Source organism: Pezoporus wallicus, unplaced genomic scaffold, assembly GCF_028554395.1.
Source record: "Pezoporus wallicus isolate ANWC-B61680 ecotype Strahan unplaced genomic scaffold, APGP_CSIRO_Pwel_v1 scaffold_11491, whole genome shotgun sequence".
Lineage (NCBI taxonomy): Eukaryota > Metazoa > Chordata > Aves > Psittaciformes > Psittacidae > Pezoporus > Pezoporus wallicus.
This window is the reverse complement of record NW_026642649.1, coordinates 6,385,008-6,409,135: the sequence shown is the minus strand read 5'-3', so window position 1 is coordinate 6,409,135 and position 24,128 is coordinate 6,385,008. Positions and strand designations below refer to the sequence as shown.

The 24,128-nt window shown below is 39.2% G+C and overlaps 1 protein-coding gene across 1 annotated transcript in view; it reads left to right on the top strand.

Annotated features, from left to right (window-relative positions):
* The window catches only part of ADCY1 (adenylate cyclase 1), a 141,891-nt gene that overhangs the window by 102,129 nt on the left and 15,634 nt on the right, over positions 1–24,128 (top strand). The window contains exons 8-14 of the mRNA XM_057431443.1: positions 5,050–5,205; positions 9,061–9,255; positions 11,256–11,353; positions 13,529–13,613; positions 17,267–17,356; positions 20,184–20,440; positions 21,056–21,182. Coding sequence (XP_057287426.1) covers positions 5,050–5,205; positions 9,061–9,255; positions 11,256–11,353; positions 13,529–13,613; positions 17,267–17,356; positions 20,184–20,440; positions 21,056–21,182 — 1,008 coding nt within the window. The remainder of the gene's footprint in view (positions 1–5,049; positions 5,206–9,060; positions 9,256–11,255; positions 11,354–13,528; positions 13,614–17,266; positions 17,357–20,183; positions 20,441–21,055; positions 21,183–24,128) is intronic.

Sequence of the window (24,128 nt, the reverse complement as noted above, 5' to 3'; positions counted from 1 at the left end):
TCAGCTACTCAGACAAACTCTATCCTTTGCTAGCATGCAGCCAGCAAGAATATATTTGACAGAATTGTTCTAATTTGAAATGCCCCGAGTGAAGCATATGAGCTCAAAGATGGGCATGAATGATTTCTGCTTTCAGATGGATGACTACCTGCAGCTACTGCTTCTGCCACAGCTAGGACATTCCAGGGTGGTGTTTGCTCCCAGTGGCTGACAGCTCCTACCAAGGAACTTAACTGGAAATCTGAATGTATAGCTTAGGCATTTCACCTCAGATACACCTTGCGAAATCTAATTTAACAGATAGGCACACAGCCTTTTGATGGAAGCTCTAGCTTGTATCTGGACAGGGGCCGATTTGTGGCTGAGACACTGCATTGCGCAAGTTGTCGGAATATAACGCACCCCAACACCGCTTATGTTAGCACCCAGCAAACACAGGCAGAGGAACGGTGGCTGTGTTGCACAGTGTGTTGCTGTCCATCTTCAGGATTGTTTCTGCAATTGCTGTGAAACTGCCAGTGCGTTATCATCAATGTGACAGCACACAGCTTGGGCCGTCAGCGATGGTGGAGCTACTAATGTGCTCTAACGTCGATTTCCTCTCTTCTTCTTCCAGAAATACGGAATCTGTAGAAGGGAGAAGCATGGGGCACTGCTGTAAGATTTTCTCCCGTTCTTAATCTCTTAGGGATTGTTTTAGTCTTCACAGTTGCTAAAAACTTTTTCTGTGTCAAGGAAGTGGCCAAGGCGTTCTGAATATTTAGAGTTTGTCTTATAGAAGCTATATTGCTTACTGGCAAAAATAACCGATACGCTTTCCTGACAGACAGCTGAGGTATAAGCAAAATGTGTCATAAGGGCAGTAGAAAAGGATAGAAAAGTATATGTCTGATGATTTTAACTGTAAGAAGGTTGAAAAGCCAAAGATTTGCATACCTATCTCAGGGCAAAATGGTGTGCAGATATTAACAGACAAACACTGCTAACCAAGAGAAATGGTTCTGCCTGCCTGAAGAGAGAAAACACAGATAGACTTAATGCTTACAGCATTGATGATTTCTGTAAATGTGCTTTGTGTCTCATTAGTGTCTTTTGTCCCATGCCATTTTAAGCGCTGTAGTTGAACATAGCCAAGGGAACAACAGACTGCTGCTGTTCCTGAGAATCCCAGATAAGCACCAGTGAATCCCTTACCAGGGTATTACATGTGATTCAAACACTGGGGTGTTTTCCCAGGATTCTAATCAGCACTCGGTTTGTTGTCTGCATACTTAAAGATACTCACAAAGCTGTAGATAGTCTGGCTGCTTTCAGAGTGCTCTGTTGGAAAATCCCAGCTCTTAAACTTGTTTGCCAGCTGTGTTGCAGCAACCAGCCAACCTTCCCTAACGCGATGAAGAAAACGAACAGTGAGCAGTATAAAAGGTGATCCCAAGGGTCATAAAGAAGTGTGAAAGCAAAATGCATTACAAAAAGTGAGCTGGGATGAGAATGCTGCAGTCCAGTTTCCCTCTAATGCTGGCCTAGAGCAAGTTCAGAAACAAGGCAGAGTGAGAAACATTGGGGTTTTTTTACGTCTAACAGACTACTGCATTTCTTGCCTGTAGCAGAAGATAACAGCAGAAGGTGAGATTACTTAAATATTCCACTTGGAAGTTCACTGTGTCACAAGTGGTGTTCTGCTGTAAAAGTAGCAATAAAAAAAAGGGACGTAATTTGTGAGATGAAAGTGGGAAAGATTTCCTTTGTATTTTTAGTATTGTGTGTATAGAATGATAGGATGGAAAATCCTCAGTCCCAGTGCAGAATCTATGTGTCCTGCAGCCACTAGATTAAAAAAAAAACACAAACATATAAATTAATATATATAAAGATTATACATATCTATTAATTATATTAATAGATATGAAATTATACATATTGCCAGTATGCCTGGCTTTTGTGTCCCGCAGTGTCCTTTGTGTGGCTGTTTTCCTGGCTGGAGATTCCACAGCCTCTCTGGGCAACCTGCTCCAGCACATCCTCATCCTCACAGCAAAAACTTATGTTCTTAGCATCAAATAGGAATTTCCTTGATCCAGCCTATGTTCATTGTCTCTTGTGCTTTTTCTGATCATTTCTACATTGAGTCTGGCTCTGTCTTCTCTCCAGTTGCTACTTAGGTTGTTGAAGATAGCAATTAGATCTCTCCATAGCCTTCTCCCAGCTAATGAACTGAATTCCCACAGGTTCTTCTGTATGCCGTATGGTTTAGAACCCCAGCTGGTTTGCTGAACCTTTGCTTAACTTCACTCCATTTTGCCACTGTTTTTCTCTTACTGGGGAGCCCAGAAGGAGATACATTACTCCTTTTTTTTCCAGCGCCCTGAGCTGAAAAACTCCTATTTGACTCCAGACAGCTGGAAAGCTCCCTTGTATTTCCAACATACAAAGGTTGATAGAGTATCTGCTGGTAAGATTTATAAACAAAAATAGACTCATTGATGGTGTGAGCTAAAACTGTTCCACTTACTTCTTTGAAGATATAGTACAGGAAAGTGCATGAATACATGTGTTTGGGGAACAATCATGTTGGTGTGCCAGGGTCACACTGCCTGAGTGAGCCAGGCTGTATCCAGTCCAAGTTTTAAAGTTGCAGGTTAATACAGAAACACATCTGTAATAAGTTTGCCTCAAGGAAGGCCTAAATTCTTTTTTTCACAGGAGTACAAATCCTTATAGGTGGATATAGTCGTGCCCATGGGCTCCCCTTTCTGAGTCATGTTTTCCTCAATCTTTCGCTTGTAAGACATTTTACCTATTCTTTGCTGCTCTTGCACCTTTACTGTGGCAGTTCCATAATGAAGGCTGTCAAGCAGCTTCTGTAGCTCTCTACTTGCTTAAGAACGTATTTTCCAGCCTGTCTTACGGAGACCTAAAACTGAAGTTGTTGACCTAGTTAATGCAGTGTCCACAGTGAAAGGTTTGGGTAAAGAAAGAGCTAATGATCTCTTGAGATATGGTTCACCTGTAAACCTCTATGTATTCTGTTTTATCTCTGTCTTAAAAAGGTGGAGCAAAATGCAAAACCGGAGGGAGTTTTAAGAAGTTACTAATCTTTGCTGTATGCAAAGGTTGATAGAGAGACTGAGTGAAATATATAGTACTTTTAGAGGAATTAGGGCTAGGGAAAATTGGGAATTTTTATAAGCAGAATACTTGTCCAGAAAGTATGTTTTAGCTGTTGGGAATGGTAGCTCAAGAGCTTATCATATCTGCCATACTCAAGCATAACAACTTTCTATTTAGTGTCCTTGGGAATACTTAAAGGATATTTGGTATGTGGATATCCTGATACGGTATCTTCTATGTGGTTATTGCAATACAAGAGTAAGTCTTCAGCCATAAAGCCCTCAAAAGAAGGGAATCATGTTGGGAATCGCTTCATGAACACTTTTGTTAAACTATCACTTATACAAGCGATTACATACTAGATACATGAGTGTCCTTTTAACTTCAAGCTAATGACCATGCACTGCAGTGCTGGTGATGCTACCTGGTTTCAATCAGGCTTTCAGGGCACAACAAAGCACATGTGCATACCTAGGCACCTTCCCACATTTGAAACGTGTCGTATGTTTGTAACATAGCTACATGCTAATAAGAAACTACGTATACACAAGTCATTCTTGTGTTTTATAGCCACGGTGTGGCTGACTAAACAGAGTATTGGTAGATCAAGAGGATATACCCTTGATTCTCTAGAAAATGCAAGTGCATAGCTCTGTGTGTGGTTTAACATGGCATGTTTAGCATGGCAAACCTGTACCTGAGGTGCCATTCAGAATAGAAGCAGTGTCTTTTTCCTGTCTCTCTAAATTTCAGTATCCATGAAAACATGCCCCAAACAAATGCTTCTTTCTTCATTCCTTGATCTCTGAAGTAATAACACAAGCTTCTCTAGTAACTCATAGTATTATGAAGACTGAACAGAGAATCCTTATTGCCATTTGCGGGCTAAGAGCATTTGAATAAAGGTTTTGGAGTGTGATTTGCTTTGCCTTTTGTACCCAGGAACACTAGGGACTAAATCCTCTGTGCTTCTTTATATTTCTGTTCCAGAAAAGATTAATGTTACAAGCTCAAATTCCCATAGTGTGGTGACATGGGGTCCTTCCACATTTCCCATGAACACTGCTTTACATTCCACATGCCAGAGCACTGCTTTACGTTCCACATGCCAGAAGGAGGAATATGATTTGTAAAAATACCCAGGGTAGAACAAAGGATTACTCTTATTCTGATCTGTGAAAGTATGTGCTAAGGGTTTACTAAAGTCAGCAAGAGTTAAATGGATGCGTATGAGTTAACCAAGAAAATATTTGTCCTTGCTGAACTGGGAGCTGTGTGGTAAAAGGTAGAGATTATACCCAACCCTTTTGAGACTATTTCTCTATGGTATAACACGTCTTGCTTTGAAGAAAGAAGATGTAAGATAGAACCTGAGTGCCTCACAGCCTCCTTTAGAGCATGTATGTAAATGTATCTTTAAAGCAAAAGCTAGCCTCTTCTGATTTTAACAGTCTTACCAGTGGCTGAAGTAACAAAATAAGGAGATAAGAAAAAGACTGAAATTGTGTTTTTTAACATTAATTAATAAAAATGCTCATTTCCTCCTTAGTTTTCCTGTATTCTTCCAGAATTTATTTTAAGGTTAAAGAAATACAAATATTGCCTCTTTCAGAGTTTGTCATTAACATGCTTTTTTAGTAGACTACATTTCTGTGTAAAATAGAGGTTCCAAAATGTGAAGACTGTGCTTAAATACTGTCTGCTCAAGAGATTCTTTATATCTCAGGTTAAAAAAAGAGGAGGTCATCTTCGTCTGCAAATATACAGTGTTTATCAAAATGTGTTGCTGCTTGGTTGCAATATCGCTTTGTTCTGACCACTAGATGGTGGAAATGTCTGCAAGTACATATGTCTGCATGGGAATAGAATCGCAGAATCACAGAACGGTTTGGGTGGGAATAATGACACAGTTGTAAATGCTGTTTTCCTGACCAACAGATATTTCCTGGACTGATTCTCTCAGACATTAAGCCTGCCAAAAGAATGAAGTTCAAGACAGTCTGCTACCTGCTTGTTCAGCTCATGCACTGTCGGAAGATGTTCAAAGCAGAGATCCCTTTCTCCAATGTCATGACATGTGAGGATGATGATAAGGTAATCCGTGTGGGCTCTTCAGGCATCTGTTCCAGGGCCACATTCAGCAGACCTGCTCTGAGAATGTATGGGGTGACCTGATCAAATGACAGAGGAGTTTCTGGTGTTCCTGATGAAGCTAGGGCTGCCTCATGCCCACAGCTTTCTCACAATACAGACAGAACTTAACATGCCTCAAATTTGGAGCTCTTCTTGAACAAGCCAGCACAGGTAGCCTATGTTGCTTCTATTAAGGGCTTCCTTCACAGGAATTAGCTTCTGTTCTGTTCCTGCAGTTCCCTAGAGCTGATCTTTTTCATCATGAGTCCATCACAGTCTGAAACTGATAGCAGCAAATGCAAGATAACAGAATAATTTGGTATCTCAAGATGGTTCTCTAAAAGCTAAAAGGCAGGTGATAAGCTAAAAACCTTCTTTGTTCCTAATACAAATCCTAAATACAAAAGTCCGTAGTACAAATAAGAATACTGCTTTCGTGTATTGGCTTGTAATGCCATAACTCAAAATTGCCAGTAGCCTGGTTTACTTCCTTTTCTCTGTGTGGATCTACCCCAAAATAGATGGAGAGAATACTTTTGAAGAGTTGCTCATTCCGCTTTCTTGGCCAGCAGGTGGCAATGTTACATAGGTCACTGCGCCAGTGCTCCAAAGTCGCTCATGTGGGCATCGCAATGATCGGTCTAGGTGTATTACTAGACTGATCGCTCCCCCTTTCGTTGTTTGGGTTAGTTAAAGTAATATACATTTATGGAAGATCTTGACTAAAGCTTACTTTCAGAAAGCATCCCAATGTCTGTATTTTGGATTTTGCATGTCCTTGTGTTTTTTCTGTGGGAAAAAGGGAGAAAAGTACATCAGTTCCTTTAAGATGCAGTTTTTAGTGAAGACTTTCAGAAACTCCAGATTTTATGTTGAATTTTTCCATGTACTAGGCCTTCCAGTTGTGAATCAGCACTGTTTGAGTATTTGAACAAAGTGACCCCCACATTCCTTGAAGCATATCCAATATTTTGCAATGTGTCTTATGTATATGTATGTATAAATATGGTAGTTCACATAGAAAATCCTAATATGGGTGTTTTAGGGATCTGGTGATCTCATGTGAGAACATTTACAATGAAGTTCTGCAATGCCATCTTTAACTGAAACCGTTTTCTGAGCATTTGTACCTAACACATAACATTTATTGTGGAGCATGATACATGATTTTAGTGTAAATACACTGTTTTGCAGTGCAGGGTTACTTCAGAGATATCAGTCCTCACTTCATGTAAAACAAGCTGTGGCTATAAAGGCTTTGAAGCTAGCGCATTACTGCAGTATGTATTTATTTAATTGTTGAGAAATATAAATGCTGGGTCTTGATCACATATAAGACCTAATGTAATGTAAGTCTGCTTTGTGAAATAATAATAGAGATAAAAATTAAGAAAACCTAGTGAAAATAAGTGTATGTAAGCAACAGCTATTTCGATTGAGCACAGTAACTTTAACCCTATTTTAAATTGGCAGAATAATTGAATTTATTTCACAGAAATATTAGAATGTTTCATATATCAGAATAACTCCCATCATCTGCCCTCATTCCAGATTTTAAAGAAGAGAAGCATTTCAGGGGTTTTTTAATGCTGTTTTGCTCACCCCTATTATTATGCTGTAGGATCAAATTCAGATTATAAAAGATCCCCAAAGATGTACTTTCTGCTGTACCTTAAGCAACACATATGCTAACTAGTTGTTGTTTTTAAGGAGCAGAATTGGATATTCCTAACGATATTCCTGAAAGCACTCAGTTTCCCCACAAACTTATGGGACAGATGTCTTCTGCAAGAGAACAATTTTATTTCCATTTAGAAACATTTGGAATAGTTGTTTGGCTGGCAATTGAAGATTTTTATTATGGCTAACAGAACCCAGAAGACAGATTTGAAAGCTCTAATCTGTGTATGTCCACAGGATTATTTTTCATGTTTAAACATTTAGTTCTTACACCACAGGCAACTTAACAAGTAATGGGACCTGATAGTTTGAAGAAAAATGACTTAAGTAGCCTCATAATTGGTTAATGCTGGTATAACCTCCTCTCTACCTATAAAGCCAGCAAAGCAGAACTTGGAAGGTTATTTTATGTATGCTATCTTTTGTCCATTCTCCTTCATAATCAGTAAACCAAGGTGTCAGTCAGCAGTTAACCCTTCCCACTGTTCATAAGTATTCAGGTATAATTTACATATAACATAAGCTATGTAAGTTAATGAACTGCTGTAGTTCATTATTTGTTCACTAATGAGGCTCTCATGAGAACTTCTTGTGGAATAAGGCAGGAAACTGCCATTCCTGCAGAATTACTTAAATAGCAATCACCACCTCCTTTTACCATCTGGCTTTAAAGGATATTCTGTAGTATAGCTTTGAAAGAGTGGGCTATTAAGTACTGACTGCTCTGAAGAGAGAAACCTGATGTACTTCTGTAACAGCTTGCTGACACTCTACTGATTATATCCTGAGCCAGTGTTGTCCTTATCCCTGAGCAGACTTGTCATTCATTTCATAACGGTTTGAATTGTCTTCCTGGACTCTGCAGATGTTAGACAAAAAAAGTATTCCTTTAGCTGTATAAAAATAGTACAACTTGTCTGAGTTTGGTTGTCAAAACTCTTCAGGGAAGTTAGGCTTGACTCCTTTTGAGGTGAAAAGGATATTCAAGTGATGTCTCTTCCTACTTAGTGTGCTAACCATTAGATGACTGGTTTTTCTTTTACAAGATTGGCCTACATCTTTCTTATTCCATGTTTAAAAAATGCTGCATCTACAAGAGTATTTGGGGAAGGCTCTAAGCCTTTCAGTGTGCTGAGGCATGGGCAGTCATACTAGTAAAGATCTAGCTGTAATGGTTTAGATCATAGAGTCATAGAATGGTTTGGGTTGGAAGGGACCTTCAAAGCTCCTCTTAGTTCGATCTTTTGCACTGAGCAGGGACATACTCAATTAGATCAGGTTGCCCAGAACTACATCCAGCCTGGCCTTGAGTGTCTCCACATCACAGTGCCTTCGACTGAAGGTTACCACCAGTGTGGCTGAGAAGCTGCTCACCATCTTCTAAGTGCTCTCTGTGAAGAGTAAGACATTGTTTGTCAAGCCCCTTTCAGATACTCTCTGTGATAAATCTTTTGCACCGCAAAGGAGTGATCATCTTGTCAGTTGTGCTGTCTCAGCCATGGAGGAATTAACCCCAATTAGGCACAGGTTAGCTCTGATAATTTATTGGAGTGCTCCATCTGGACTGCGAATGCAATTAAGGCATACCCAAGAGGTCTTAACAAGAGAGCCACTTGGCTAAGTTAGGAATAGGAACACTTGAGATTTCAGACCCTCTGAAGTCACACATGGTCTTTGTGCAAGAGGTTAAAGAAATTTACCTTTTCAAAATGCATATTCTTACCTAGACAGTGTTGGACAGTCAGACTTCTTGTGTCATGAAGAGCCTGGCTGTCTTGTCCTCGCGATGTCCATGTCTTCAATTAGAAAAAGGATACTCTAATTGTTTTTCTAGGGAAAGTCACACTGCTGTGGATGAAACGGATTATTTGCTCAGTGGCAGGGAAGTGTTAGGGCAGTATGTGAAGAGAATTTCTGTGGATGAGGATTGAAATCCTGGAATGCAGTGGGCAATTTCTCCTTGATTTTAGTGAGATCGGGATTTTGGCTAAGGTGTTTTCAAAAGATGGCAATCACATGGAGATCGTTGCTCTGCTTAAGGAGTTCTTCATCCTGGCTGTGAGCTTGAGCTAATATGAACAGCAATGAAAAACCGTACCATTAAAATCTGTGCTTCTTTCTTCATCTGTGCTACAGAGGAGAGCACTAAGGACGGCCTCTGAAAAACTCAGGAATCGTTCCTCTTTTTCTACCAATGTTGTGTACAACACTCCAGGAACTCGAGTGAACAGATACATCAGCCGCTTGATAGAGGCCCGGCAAACTGAGTCCGAGATGGCTGACTTGAACTTCTTCACCCTGAAGTACAAGCAAATTGAGCGTGAAAATAAAGTAAGGGGGCTTACAATTATCTTTTACTGCTTTCACTGACCAGGAGTCAACTAGCACTGGTTTGTTGTTTGGTTTTAGACAATACTTATATTCTACTCGCTATCTGGACTGTCTCTCAGTTAAGAGGGAGACATCATCTCCACGTTCTATGGAAGCATGTAGAGGGGATAAAAAGAACTATCAGTATCATTCTACTAATTGAGATCCTTCCCCATAAAGTTACACATCCTGTGTTTTGGCCCTACTTTTGCTTCTCCAGACTGCCTGATGTGTGTCACTGGTTTAATGCTGTCTCATGGCAATGTGGCTGCCTACTGACTCATCTGCTCTGGGGAAGCATTAATGACAGGAGGATGCTTCCCTCTGCATAAGTAGCCTGATAACTATTGATCCCATCAATCCTAAAAAAATTTGAAAAACAATCTTAAATCTCTGTGCGAAGTTGTGATCTTACACCAGTGTGACTTTGCTGAAAGCAGTGGACTTACTCCAGGCTTATAAGCGTGCATATAACCTAACAAAGTAGAGCTGTCCCTACCTTGCACGGGTTTTGTTTGTAAATCCAAGTTGTTTTAGTTGGGAAAAAATAAAAGCCTTTGGTTTATGTTTTTAAAAAAGCTAAAGGGATTTTGGATTAATTTGGCAGTAGAATGTATTTTTCCACTCTAAGTCACTTTGTAGTCTAAGGCTTCATGCCACTGCTGTTTCAAGTCAGAAGGCTGTGTGCCAGATTGGACTCTGTTTTTTAAAGGTCTTGGGAATTAACCTTGGTTTCAAGTTTCCACAGTGATTTATTATCTACTGGTAATTGTTTTCTTTCAAAATAAGAAAGTCTTTTGGTGTAAATGAGATTGAAATTTTGATCTTTCTGAGAAAAGACCCGTGTTTCCACCCCTGGAAAGTGTTCTGTTGTAAGGACTGAGGCTTAGTGGAATCAGGGCAGTAACTACCCAAAACTGAGCTTGTGTCTCTCATTAGCAGCTGCCTCCAACCCACCGGTTAGTGTCCTGTCCTGAGCAGCCGTTGCTGTTTAAACCCAGCTGGCAACTTGAGTACCAGATAGCTCACTCCCCTCCTCAATCAAATGGGGAGGAGAATTGGAAAAGACGGGTAAAATCCATGGGTTGAGATAAGAACAGTTCAATAACTAAAATAAAGTACAATATTGTAATAATAATAAAAAGAAGAGATCACAAAAAGGAAGTGAAAACTCAGAGAAAAAACAACAATAAGCAGCAGTGATGCACACTATAATTGCTCACCACCCAGCGACCAATACCCAGCCCGACCTGAGCAGCGATCAGTCCCTTCCAGCCAGTTCCCACCAGTTTCTATACTGGGCATGATGTGCTGTGGTGTGCAATGTCCCTTTGGCTAGTTTGGGTCAGGGGTCCTGTCTCTGCTGCTTCCTGACTTCTTGTGCCCCACATGCAGAGCATGAGACCGAAAAGTCCTTGGTTGGGGTAAGCATTACTTAGCAACAACTAAAACATCAGTGTGTTATTAGTGTAGTTCTCAGACTAAAGCCAAAATACAGCACTGCACCAGCTGCTGGGAGCAAAATTATCCCAGTGAAATCCAGGTCAGTAGTTAAGGTGGCAGGACACCTTGAGGACAGCACCAAGGGGGGTTTGGCTTTTTTTTTTTGTGATGAATCAGTGGAGTGCCACCTCCTTGTTCAAAACGAGTGAATCTTTTTTGCTCCAAACAATGAACTTATGTCTGAGCATAACCCAGATTTAGTAGTTACAGGGTGAAAACTAAACAGCTAGGCCAACAGGAGCAGGTGAAACTGAAGTCTGTCAAGGAAAACGTGTAGATACACACCTGGTTTGTGCATGTGTGTGTGTGAATTAAGCAATGATTATTTGTAGGTTTGTACAAAGGGTAGGGACTTATTTTACTTCAGGCTGTAGTTCTTTCCTACTGAGAATGTAAAACCTGGGTGGCTGGGTGTGTATAAAATGCTCACTGTCTTCATTTCTTCCTTTCTTTAACAGTACCACCAGCTTCAGGATGAGTATTTTACCAGTGCTGTAGTTCTCTCACTAATTCTAGCTGCCTTATTTGGCCTTGTCTACCTGCTAATAATACCACAGTAAGTTTCTGTCTTTTCCCATTATAATTCAAAGTGGAACATCTTCAAGCATCAGTTCGAGGTCAAAAAATTAATGTCTTTGAAATGGGAATTAGCACCCAGGTTGCTATCTTCTCAAACACGAGATTCCCTGTTGGTATACCCTTAGTCTAGCCATTCTCTCTTCTATTTGTCCAAAGGAGACACATTTTGCTATCTTACTAAAAACGATTTTCCCACTTCTTTTCTGGGAAGAAGGAGATGCACTTAGAAAAAAAACCTACTGAAATCTTCCACACTTATTCAAAGCATTTCTGCACTACAGTTGTGCTGGCTTTGGAGAAGGTGCTTCAGGTATTAATAGTCACATAGATAAACATATACAGAGCTTAATGGGAACTAAGCACTGAAGTATCAATCCAGGTTTTCAACCCAGATTTAGAGCCTGCATTCAGGTTTTGGGTAACAGTGCTATCACTACACAAACTGCATGGCTTGGCCATTCCAATGTGAGTTGCAGTCAGACCTTGATTGCACTAAAGCAGGTATAACCAAATACTCCTGATGGATCTGGGGGGGGTGTCTGGTGCCTATTGTTGAGGGATACAGCTTAGTGATTAATTCAGACGTTGTCAATTCTGTGTGAATGCTTGCTAAATAAAAAATAAATTAGACTTCACTTTCAAATCTAGGGGTGATAAGAAGTAGATACGGTTGTGTTCAAGTTATAAAAATGATTAGTAATAAGCTTCTTCAGGTGAGAATATCAAAACATTTAAAATCAGCTTCACTCACTTTCACTAATTAGGATTTATTAGGCATAAAACTGGCCACAGCATAATGCTTTTGAAAATCCCATTATAATTTCTGGTCTCTTCTACTCACAAATCCTGTCAGAATAACACTTACTCCTATATTCTGTTATTTCTAATTGCAAGTTTGAGAAACACCTTTTTTAATTTAATAGTAATAATTATTATTTAAATTTGCTATATAATACGTTTCATTTGAAGAATTCAAAGTCACTTATAAAAATAATGTAATTTCCAGACTAACCACCTTTGTTGACTAATTGGAGCAGAGCTAAGAACTCCTTCACCTACTTCTAAAGTATAGCCCAGCTGCAGTACATGGTAATTTAGAACAAGGAAAGACAAAGCTCATTAGTATAGTTGAAGCTAGAATGAATTTATAAGAATCATATGGTACTGTAGTTGGTAACCTTTCCAAAAAGTACTGTCACTTAAAAAACAGCAGGACAGAGATTGAATTTAAGCTCTGATGTGACAGACACACAAATTCCAGCAGAATATGACCACTGAAGGCCATGAAGATGGACTGGTTCATCACTGTGTTAATTATAAAAGCCACCCATAGTAGGTGAATAGTAAGTCAATAGTCTTAAATTCTTTCTTACGATGTCTGTTGGTGGTGGCTTCATGCTACCAAATTACTAGTCATCTTGGGCTCATTCCCTGCACTTACACAGATGGAACCATGAGCTAGACTAAAACTTGGGAAGTATTGAAAATTTTCCCATCTCCACAGAACTTGGAGCTTTATGTTGCTTTTTAGATTGCCAAAGCAGTTATAAGTATGACGAGAATGCAAAAGACAAGAAGTTTAATGTGATACTGTAATGGGAGTAGTGATAGTAACAGTGTTTGACACATAATCACAATATTTCAAGGAGGACATTCAAAATCTAGAGGCAATAAAATGTTGTAAGACACAGAAAGCAATGGTCTCAACATTCTCACAATTCCTGTGATCATCTGAGTGAAACAGCTTCTCAACTAACAACATATTTTATATCCCCAGGTGGAGTTGGTGAAAGTAAGGCTATGTTCCTGTCAACCTAAGCTGTGCAGTTCTGGAGGCATACACGCAGTGTAGCCACTCAAAGCCCTGATTATGAACTTTCCTGGTGTCTTATACTGGGTTTATGTTTAAAAAAACATGTGGCCCTTTGTTACTTGTGGCAACCCAAATCTCTGCCAGGGTCCCATTTACTGATTTCTTATTCTTGAGAGCAATGCATTTCACTGTCAAATTTCCTCTGCAACAGTATTACAGGAAGGGTGAGGGAGAGATTGTCACCATTCATCCGAAACACCATTTCAGAAGGACCCTGTGCTGTTTGTTCTCACCCTGTACTGATTGCATTGCTTTACTTCTGCTGTGTTTTGATTCTAGGAGTACCGTAGTTCTTGTTCTCCTGGTGTTCTGCATATGCTTCCTAGTGGCTTGTATTATGTACCTACATGTCACACGAGTACAAGTAAGTTATTTAAGATTTCATGGTTATTCTTCCTTTTGGTGGCTATGCTTGGTTTGTCATTTGGAATATGAAGGCATCAGCACATGCTTCACAGATTCAGAGTCTGAAATTATGTGCTTTTCAAGTTCATCTTTAAGTAATGTATTGGGCACTTCAAAGCAAAGATGGTTCACCCGAAAGTAGACTTTTCACATTAGCAATCATTAGAGCAGTGCCATTAATGCTATCCTTTTTGTCTTTTTTGCTATGTCTCCCCTGAACCACCTACCTCTAGCCACTAAATCGTTCCAGTGTTCATGTAAACAGCTGCTATGTAACGTGACTTTTTCTTCTTTCTGACTAGGGAGCACACTAGTGTCCTCTTCCATTAAAACTGGTATCTGGGTGTAAAGTCCTGCTAAATTCCCCTCTGTTTTCAAAACTTGTCCTGCCAAAGCAGCAGCTGTTTTGATGGTAAAGCACAATGTTTTGCACACGCAACCCTTGGCCTTTTCAAAACCTTTAGTAATGATTAATTCTCCTGCGTTGCATTTTCACAACAGTAATGATGCAGAAGGACATTTGGTTGTTGTAAAAGAGAACTAGGTCTGCCAGATCAGAATATAGCATCTGCAGATTAATTTCTGATGAAAGAAATCTGTAGTGGCTTAATCTAAATTTAGCCTTTTCAGACAAATATCAGGAGAAAATACACCATTAATCAGCTTTGCTGATAAGCACACACTAATTTCCAGTTAAGAAAAATTAGCTTTTGGCAGGAGGAAAGTAATTGTTTTCATGGCAACATAAACAGTGTGTTAGCAGAGTATCTGGTACACAGCAGATCTTTATTGATAAACTCACACAGTTATTTGGGAGTAACTTGGATGATCTGTTTTGTTTCATAAAGGCATGGTAGTTGTGTGTTTTGTCTATGGATGGTAGAAACGCAGATGAAGTTTGTAGGAAATAGCTCCTCTTTGTGGCGTTTCCCTGGGGCTACTGCCAACTTAAGGCTTGTTCCAGCTGTTTTGGCAGTCAACAGAATATTAATTTGTTCCAGGTTCCTCTAGAGATTCAGTACCTACAGATCAAATCCAGCAGCAGAAAAACAAAGAAATACAAAAAGTCAGAGTATTGCAGTTTGGGATTTTATGGTAAAAATTTGTTTTATATGATAAGTAAAAGATAATTAATATACTATGTATAATAGAGAATTTGAAACCAGTCATTCTCCTATTTTATTCAGTCTTCTGGCACTTACTTGCTATTTTACACTGGACAAGTGACTCTGATAGTACTTACTTAGTTAATAAAAGTTCCACGAAGAAAACAAAGGAAAAGAAGCCAAAAATGCAATGCTATCAGAAAATAGCAGATGCAATCTTAGAATGACCAAAGGTCAGAAGAATAAATCTTCTAAGTGTCAGTCAGAGTTTTAATTCAGACATGTTTCATTTCTAACCTTTCAAGGGTTTATTTTCCTTTTTAACCCAAAGCCTAATGTGTCCACATTTAGAACCTGTACACACATACACAAAAAAAGTCTGTGCAATGTGTCAGAACACATTGTCTTTGAATCTGCATTTTGCTTTATCACTGTTAAACGTGCAGCATTATCTTCAGCCTATGGGCATTTTCTCTTCAACAAACAGTAGATAACTTACTTGGTTGCAGACTGAATTAATGGAATATGTAGGTTTCCTTCAACCAAAATCATTTTCTGTTTTATTTATATGGATAAAAACACACACGTTCCACCTCAGGTGCTGTAGGAATTTGGTCTAGTTGGGTAGACAATGTGACAGGTAAAAAAACATCTGGATGATCACATTCAGAGCATAGCAGTTTATGGTCGTACTCTACCTGGAAGCCAGTAATAAATGGGGTACCATAAGAGTTTTCCTGGGACCTGTTACATATTTTTATCAGTGACCTGGAGAAGGACATGGAGTATACTCATGTCAAGTTTTTAGTGACTCCAGTTTTGGAGGAAGAACCAACACAGTGGCAGGATGACCACTGAGGGGAACATAGACAGGCTGGCAGAACGGGCCAACAGGAGTCTTACGAAATACAGCATGGATAAACAATGAAGTCCAGGCCCTGAGAAGGAAGAACCCCTCTGCAGTGACAGACTGGGGACTAGCCAGCTCTGTATTTTGGGGTCCCTTGAGTTCCCTTCCAACCTGAGCTATATGGTAGTGATGAATAAATGCAGAAACAGTCTGTCTCTTTTTTCATAGCGTAATTTTAGACACTGCTATATCCCCTCCCTTGAGACACAGCTTTTCAATGTGCGGTTCTTACAAAGCAAGGTTCTAGTTCTACAATATACTCACTGTTTTATTAAGGGTGATATACCTCAGGTATCCCAATCTTCTTTACTGACGTTGAATAATAGCTAGGCTGGTTTCTGGTGTAGCAAATCAACTCAGGTCATAATATAAATCTACTATTGATATTCCATTGATTCTTTCCCACCTGCATTTACATGGACTTAATCCTTACTGAAGCCAGAATGTATTTGCAGATCACACGTGCTTTTTATTTTTGATGAGTTGCTGTGTTTTCTTTGGGGTCACACATACAGATGAAAAGTCCCTGGATCTGTGAAAGGAAGGGTACTGAATGGGTACTTTGCCGCCTGCTGTAAGCTATGCTTTTGATGAACAGCTTTTCTTCAGAGTTAGTGACTTGTTCAAAAAAATGGGTGTTTGCTGGATTCATTTTATCTTAAGTCAAATCCAGCCTTAATAAGTCTGAGCCCCCTTGTTTTAAGGGACACAAGATTGTTCCCAATTTAAATCTTACTGTTTCCTGTCATTAGTTCTTGCCCCTTGAAGTCACTGCAAGACGTCTTGCCTGAAACACGTATTGTGGGTCTAGAAGATAATAGATGCCTCAAACATTTTTCGTACAAGGGGAGAAGAAGGAAAGCAGCTTTCACTGAAACCACGGTAGATCAGAATGACTGAAACAAGCATAAGTACTAGAGCCCGACAGACCTGTTTTTCCTCTTTCACCTTCTGTCACTGGCTCCATATAGGTTCACAAGCAGCAAGCAAGTCACACTGTGCAGTGATGGCATCAGCGTAAAACTGAAGATGACGAAGAGATTCACAGGACTCCATTCCACCAGACATTTTTGTTCTCTACTGCCCTTTCTGCCCTGACAAATTCAATATTTTAAATGAGTCCTGATAATTAAAACTACCACGGCGTTTAACATGACTATTATAGCAGAAGACACAAATACCACTCCAAATTCTACGCTACCACAGCATGTTGTCTTGGATCACTGTTTGTAGCTGATAATTTGCATGGCAAAAGATGCTTTGGGGATTTTCCCCATGAGAACAAAATCAAATGCCATGCTAATTTATTATTTGCATTGTGAGCAGACATCCTACTAACCTTTCAAAGAGTTTTAATTACAGTGAGAAATAATGTATAATAATAATAATTTCACATTTATTACCACCCGAAATGCAATTACCATTAAAGCATATGTACACAATAACTACATGCTTGTTTTGTAATTCACAGTGCAGGCAAAATGTCCGTATCCCTTATTCTCTTATTTTTATAGACTACTAAAAAATAACAGCCCAACTTGAAATACATACTTTTAAATGTACAGCTATAAATCTTTTTATTTTTTTATTTCCTAGTGTTTTCCAGGGTGCCTGACAATTCAGATTCGTACCATTTTGTGTATTTTTATTGTGATCTTAATATACTCCGTGGCTCAAGGATGCGTGGTGAGTATTTAAATCAAGTATTATCGCTTAATTTAGCATTCTGTTTAAATAACAGCCTGGTGCAGATCCATTAAACATGTACCGTATTCTTGTCTGGTGAATTCCTACTCGTTTCCTTATTCATTCTTCCAGAGCATGTTTCTTCAAAATTAAAGCCCTTTGCTATAATTTGAACTTTCACTGCCCTGAGTCAGGCTGTTGACTTAGGAATGGCAAAGCTATGGGCAAATTACACAGATAATAGCAAGTCAACATCTATAGAAAGTTTTATATCAAACCTTAGTATCCCATAGTCTGCTGATGTCATGTACTTTGTGAGAAAGCTATTTTTAAATGTTCGGCTTGATGACTAGTTCAATGGCTAATATCTTGTGACAGACAAGGCATGGTGTCAAACAACATTACTTATTTCTGTGTGGCAGCTTACAGCACATCCTTACGTGCGATAACAAGGAGATATTTTTTGTCCAGGCAAATCACAAAAGATAACAAGATCTTAAAATATGGACAGTGTTGCATAACTAGAAGAGGTGCTTACATTGTGCTATTTATATGATCCATTCACGTCTAAAGTCTAGGAAGCTTCTCTTTATGAAATGAACCTGCTCAATACTTCCGAAAATTGAGCTTCTTTCACTGTGGATTAGCAGCTAGTTCTACATGGTAGACTTGAATGTCAAATGGGATTTAAACTTCCACTGAAGAGTTTGGCATTTAGTTGCCTTGTCAAACTCCTAGCACTCAATTTCAGCATTTTGGCTGCTAATGCTGATGAATTAAACATGTTAGGGTACCCAAAGGAAAGGATTCACACAAAAATAGCACACTAAACACAATTGGAAATGCTGAGGAGGCAGATGTCTCAAATCATGCCTCTCTGTGGAATTTAGGCTATGTGTTCTGCCCACAGGAAGACAGGGATTTCATGAGCATGTCACAGTACTAACTGAGATGCCAAGCCCCTTATTTTGTATTCACTCATCCCTTGACCTGCTCTGAGAACATCTACCAAGCTGATCCACATGAACTGAATGGGCAACAGATCCCTTGTCTGCAAATCCCAGTGCTCTAAGAGGTACCAAGAAATACTGAACATTAGTTGTGTGAGTAACACACAGCCCTAACGCATACAGACAAATATGTGGTTCTTAATGTGCATGTAAGCCTAAAAGGCACAGATACGTGCAGCACCTCTAGGCTAGCTAGCATCTCAGCAAGTTCTGTGCATCTGACTTTGGGATTGAGGTGAAAATTGACAGATGGAACCATTGGGGATCAGTCCCCATAGATGTGACACTTTGACCAAATGAAACAAGCACTATTGTTGCCACTTAAAGATGGTGAAATGAGAAACAGAAATCATGAGGCCTAAGGCAACGTTGAATATCAGTGGAAGAATGCAGACTGTAGGTTCTGGCCTCCAACAGGACAGTGATCATTTAGTTACAACTTAGAATAGGCCACAAATACAACTTTATCCTTTATTGATGCAAAAATAGCCTGTAACCATTGAAATGCTTAGGAGAAATGTTAATTTGGAATGATAAATTCCTGCAAAGGGATGGCTCTAGAATTCTTAGCTAGCATAGGAGCTAGGTGTTGAGGTTTCACTCCTAGTTGTAGGGCAGATGTTGTTTTCCTGGATGAATCACACGTTTATGAAGCCATCATGTATGCCTGTGGTTTTGGATGAGTTTAGTATGAAGAGCATTTTTAAGGGTATTGAATAAAATCACATTAAACAGATTTTTCACTCCACTCGCTCTCATCTCATTTCATAATGTTAGCCACCATGAGTTTAACTCACATTTTATCTGTTATGTCTCATCTTTTCAAATGACTACAACCCCCTGTAAAATACATTGCTTAATCACCTCTCAGGTTGTCAGTTATTTTACAACATGCTATAAAATTTCATTACCAGTGGTTAGGATGAAATAAAAAGGTCTAATAACACACTTCAAAAGAGGAGCTTAAGTAGAGGGCAGGGCTTATGTGATAGTGCCTTTTAAAATCAATTTCACACTACCACCCCACTCTCCCCATTTATGCTAATTTTTCTCCTCTCCCTAAATAAGGGGTGAAGGTTGGAGTGCAATTAAAACTGGAGCTCTAGGGACTTGCACTGTTTGCCAGATATTCCTCTTAAGCTCTGAGATGTGAACATGACATTGCCTTTGGAGGAAGCAGGCTCTATTTCCTCAAATTGCCCCTAAGAAATGCACTAAACCATTTATTTCCCAGTTTAGGGAGGAAATAGAAGTCCTTGGGTAAGTGAAATGACAGGGATAATTCTAGATGAGGTCTTGTATTAGAATCTTATGTGATCGTGGAAGTAGTTCTGAGGTGGAGAAAAGAAATTATTCATGTTTTCAATCAAAGATTAAAATAGGTTTTATTTCATACTTGATGAATTGAAATTGATACAGTTTGCATAGTCAATAAAGTAAACACATTTCTTTCTGTGCTCTGTGCAAGAACCTTTCTCACCCACACGGCCACATAAAATGTTTACTGAAGTTCCTCAGTTTTGCAGGAATATGTTGGCTTGAGAATCTCCTGGGTTTGAGCCCTACGAGGGAACATACTCATCTAAACCCAGATTTTAATCGGTTGGTCTTACTGGCGTCTAATGAATAAAGAGTGTCCCACACCTAAAACTGAGTAAAACATTACAGGAGATTTTTTTGGAGCAGTGAGGTGGATGGGAACACCACAGCCATATTTTCCCAATTAGGAGAGAACTACAGTCAGCCCCCATAGCAGCTGCATTTCTTTTATTTCATGTTTAACTTTCTGCCTTTCTTGCCTCTCCTGTCTTTTCTAGGTCGGCTGTATGCCTTGGGTTTGGAATACCAATTCCAGCAGTTCAATAGTTATCATTTCTCCCGGTGGAACAAATAAAACAATGAATGAACTCCCATGTGACACAGCTCACTATGCTTTCCTTTCCTGCGTAGTGGGGACTCTCACCTTGGCAATATTTCTGCGTGTATCTTCCTTGCCAAAAATGATTCTCCTGCTCTTTGTTACGATTTTGTACATACTTATTCTGGAACTCAGTGGTTACAGAAAAGCAGTGGGGTAAGTATCTTGCAAAGTTAAAGCAATGAGTGTTTCTGTATAGATAGCTATGACATCTCATCTATGAATTACTCTCTAGAATTCAGTGCTGCTTTGGGCTATATACTCAGTAGAACATAAGAAATACTTAAGCCATCCTGTACCCAGCAGCTGTAGATTCTAGAAATACCCATCAACAGGAGATCAGCTTTTGGGAACTAGCAACTATTTCCCATTATTCTGTTACTTTTATGCTAACATACCTCAGCTGAACACACTGCAGTCTAATTATAATATGAAATAGAAAAACACAGTTAAAAACTGCACTTCTCTATTTCAGCAGCCCTCAACAGTTCCAAGGTATTTAAGCTTTTGAGTGTTACTGTATTCCCTAATTAAAAGCATGCACCCATCACAGTAATGTATAGCATTATAAAATCCTCAAGAAGTTGAACATTGATCTCATGCAGTGATCAGATTTACTCTCGCCTTTCTCCCTGCCTGTATGTGAGCCACTTTGGAAAAGGCTAGCAATTAGGGGGTACCCACATGCTCTAAACTAAAGATTTCATACTAGAAATATGAAGTGTTAGGTATTAGAAAGCCTGGAATAACCCATTTACTTTCCTTTTCAAGGGGTGGCTCCTTTTATATGCGTGGCTATGAACCAATACTAGCCATTTTGCTATTTTCCTGTGCTTTGGCACTGCATTCCAGACAGGTGGACTTGAAGCTGCGTCTGGACTACCTCTGGGCTGTGCAGGTAAGCCATAGGTGTTTCCTTTCTAGTGCACACAAAGCAGTGTCTGATTTTTGAATTGACCTGCAAAAAATCAGTTGGACTAAGACGCTTTCAAGATTTTTCATGTCTGTTGGGCTTTACGAAGGAAAAATATTATATATTAAATTTCTTTCCATAGACCTATACCATTCACTTGCTCTGGAAAAGTGAATTTGTTTGTAGTTGTTCCATAACACTGTATCATTAATGAAGTAATATATTTATATCTAAGGCACATTATGAATAGAGAGAATTTCAGACATGGGAAATTAACTGTTAGCAGTATAAGTTTCAGATAGAGAAATTCAATCTATAGATCTTTTTCATCTTAGAATACAAAAAGGGTGAAAATAAATTGATGTTCAAGTAAACTGAAAAGAAGCACATAAAACCAATAAAAGGAAATACCCACATCATGCAATGAAACTGTGGAACTCTTTCCCAAAAGCCGGTCAGAAACTTATTTAGATACCATGTCCACGTGCTTTTTCAAAACGCCTATTTCCTAACTGTCATAATCACAGCAAAACCAACAGAAATTATATTAGCTATAAGCAGGGGCATCAAGAAATGTCTACCTCCTTTCATGCCTTTCATTCCCACCTCCGAAGTGTTTCACACTAGCCCCTGAGGGAAGGAGAAGGTTGAAGATGTAAGTTTGTTTTCATGGAATTTGGAAGTTGCTTTTATGATAAATTGTACACTCTTGTAGTTCACAGAGGTCACAGCCTGTTCTCATCTACACCCTGTTAACTGTGTTGTTGAAAGGACCGTATAAATCATCACAGTGCTTGCTTTTACGTGTAAGATCAAGACTGGAATATACAGGTTAAACACATCCCTGCCTCTACTATGTTACCTAAAATGGAGCCATCAGGAATGACTTAGCTCTATTGTCTTCTGCTTATCAGTTAAGCTCTGATGGGATTTTTTGTTTATCTTGATGTCCAAGACCAAGTCCACCTCCTTCATGATTTAAGTTTATCTTGTTCTATAATTTCGCTGGACTCTTTGCTGTTTAATTGAGTCAATAACCTGTGATCATTTAGGTTTTGTCCTATAACCTGCAGTATTGATAGGTGCTGGGCAGCCTCAGAAGTTTGTTTTGGACAAACTGATAAATAGTTTCCATTTGCTGTGGTGCCAAATACAGTTTTCAGGTGGAAAGAAAGAAATCCCTTGACTTTGAAACTCAGTGCAGCACATGACTAACTGTATAGCAGCCACCTCTATATAGGTTGGCACATAGAGGGGGTATATGAGTGCCATATGATCCATGAATACAAGACCACCTGTATGTTATTGCTATCCATGAAATAGAGTAGCAAGGAAGAAGATACTGGTTTGCTATCCTGTGGCCTTTCAACAGGTCAGGAGTGAGTTTAAGTAGCTTAACTGCTTTTTGTAATTCCAGCTACTATGCCTTGCATGGTGAATTGTGTGTCTCTAAGGAATGTACTGCTTAAAGATTCTTAGTTTTAAGTTGGCTTTTAATTAGCAATCAATTAGTTTTAAAAATTCAAGTGCAGGAAACCGGTGGGATGCTTGTCTGTTGAAAGACCAGACCTGGGCAATGGTAAAGGAAGAAATCCAAACTTGTTCTGCTGTCCTGGGGCTAGGTTTTTCAGAAATACCTACTTGTCTACCAAGTTAATACCTACTTGTCTCCCAGTTGTAAAACCATTGTGCACTTACTCCAAAGGCAATAATGGGAGTTAAGACGTATGGATGCCTATAAGATGTCAGTAATGTCCAGTGGCATCTTCAGGTACCATTTCAAAAAGTGCTTTTTCTCTGAGAAGATTAAATGCCATTTTCAGATCTTTTCAGCTACAAATGAGGTACTCGTGTGGTACCGTCTTGCCTGTGAGATTTGTGTGATAATAATCAGAAAGGAAAACAAAAATCAGTGTAGGCAAAAAATTCAGAAATTAGGTATCAACATAAATACCATTCTTTGAAATCAGTTGGCTGGATAGATATTTGACCTCTTTGATGATCTGGGTATATACCCTTGTGCTTAATTCCACAGGGAAGGTGTATGCCCTGTACAATAAATCATAGTGGATAACATGCTGTAAGGAGTCTTGTTCTGTGTATTGGTTGTAAATGATACTGAATACAAAGGCTAAATAACATAACATACAGAAGTACCGTCGTCATGAATGTTACAGAAGTGCTTTTGGTGCTCGCTTACTCAAATGAATAAGAAAAGGAAACCACCAAAACATTATCTTTGAGCTTACTAGGCTCTTTGGCATAGTAAAAATATATTAAAAGCTCTGGGAAGACTTGGAAATATTTGTATGTTAAGACTGCCTTTGGATAGTTATCAAACTCCAAGAAAGTAATTGTTTAACAATCCTTAAATAGAGACAAGGGTAAGAAATACTTTCCTGAGTGACAGTTTTCTGTAGTTGCTGGACTGCAGCCCTGCATATGGTTAAACAGCATTCTTGGTCCCCTTTCTCTACAGCCATAGTACTACTTACTGTTGAACCATGTTGGCTTAACTTGATTTCGTTCTTAGTAGCAGCAGTTTTAAAAAGACCACTGACTTGGGGATTGTGGAGATTTTCTTCTGGTTTACAGTGAGTGTGCTGGTTCCTTGTGCAAACACTGAATTGCGTGAACCATTGCTAGAGCTGGGACTCACATCTCCCAGTAGCCAGACACTGCTCTCTGAAGGTGTGCCAACATGGTTCAACATATGTTTTTAGGAAGCTTCTCAGTTGTTGGCTTACAACTGAGAGAATTTCAGACTCAGGGGCTCTTCTGGAAGATGTAAGCACTTTGCTTTTAGTAAGGCTCATTAGTGGGGCTAATCCTGTAAAAACGTTCTGAGATGAATAAAACCATTTCTGGCATAAGCTGCAGGATTTCATAGATATTTTCATTCACTTTATCGTGAACAACAAACTGTCTAGT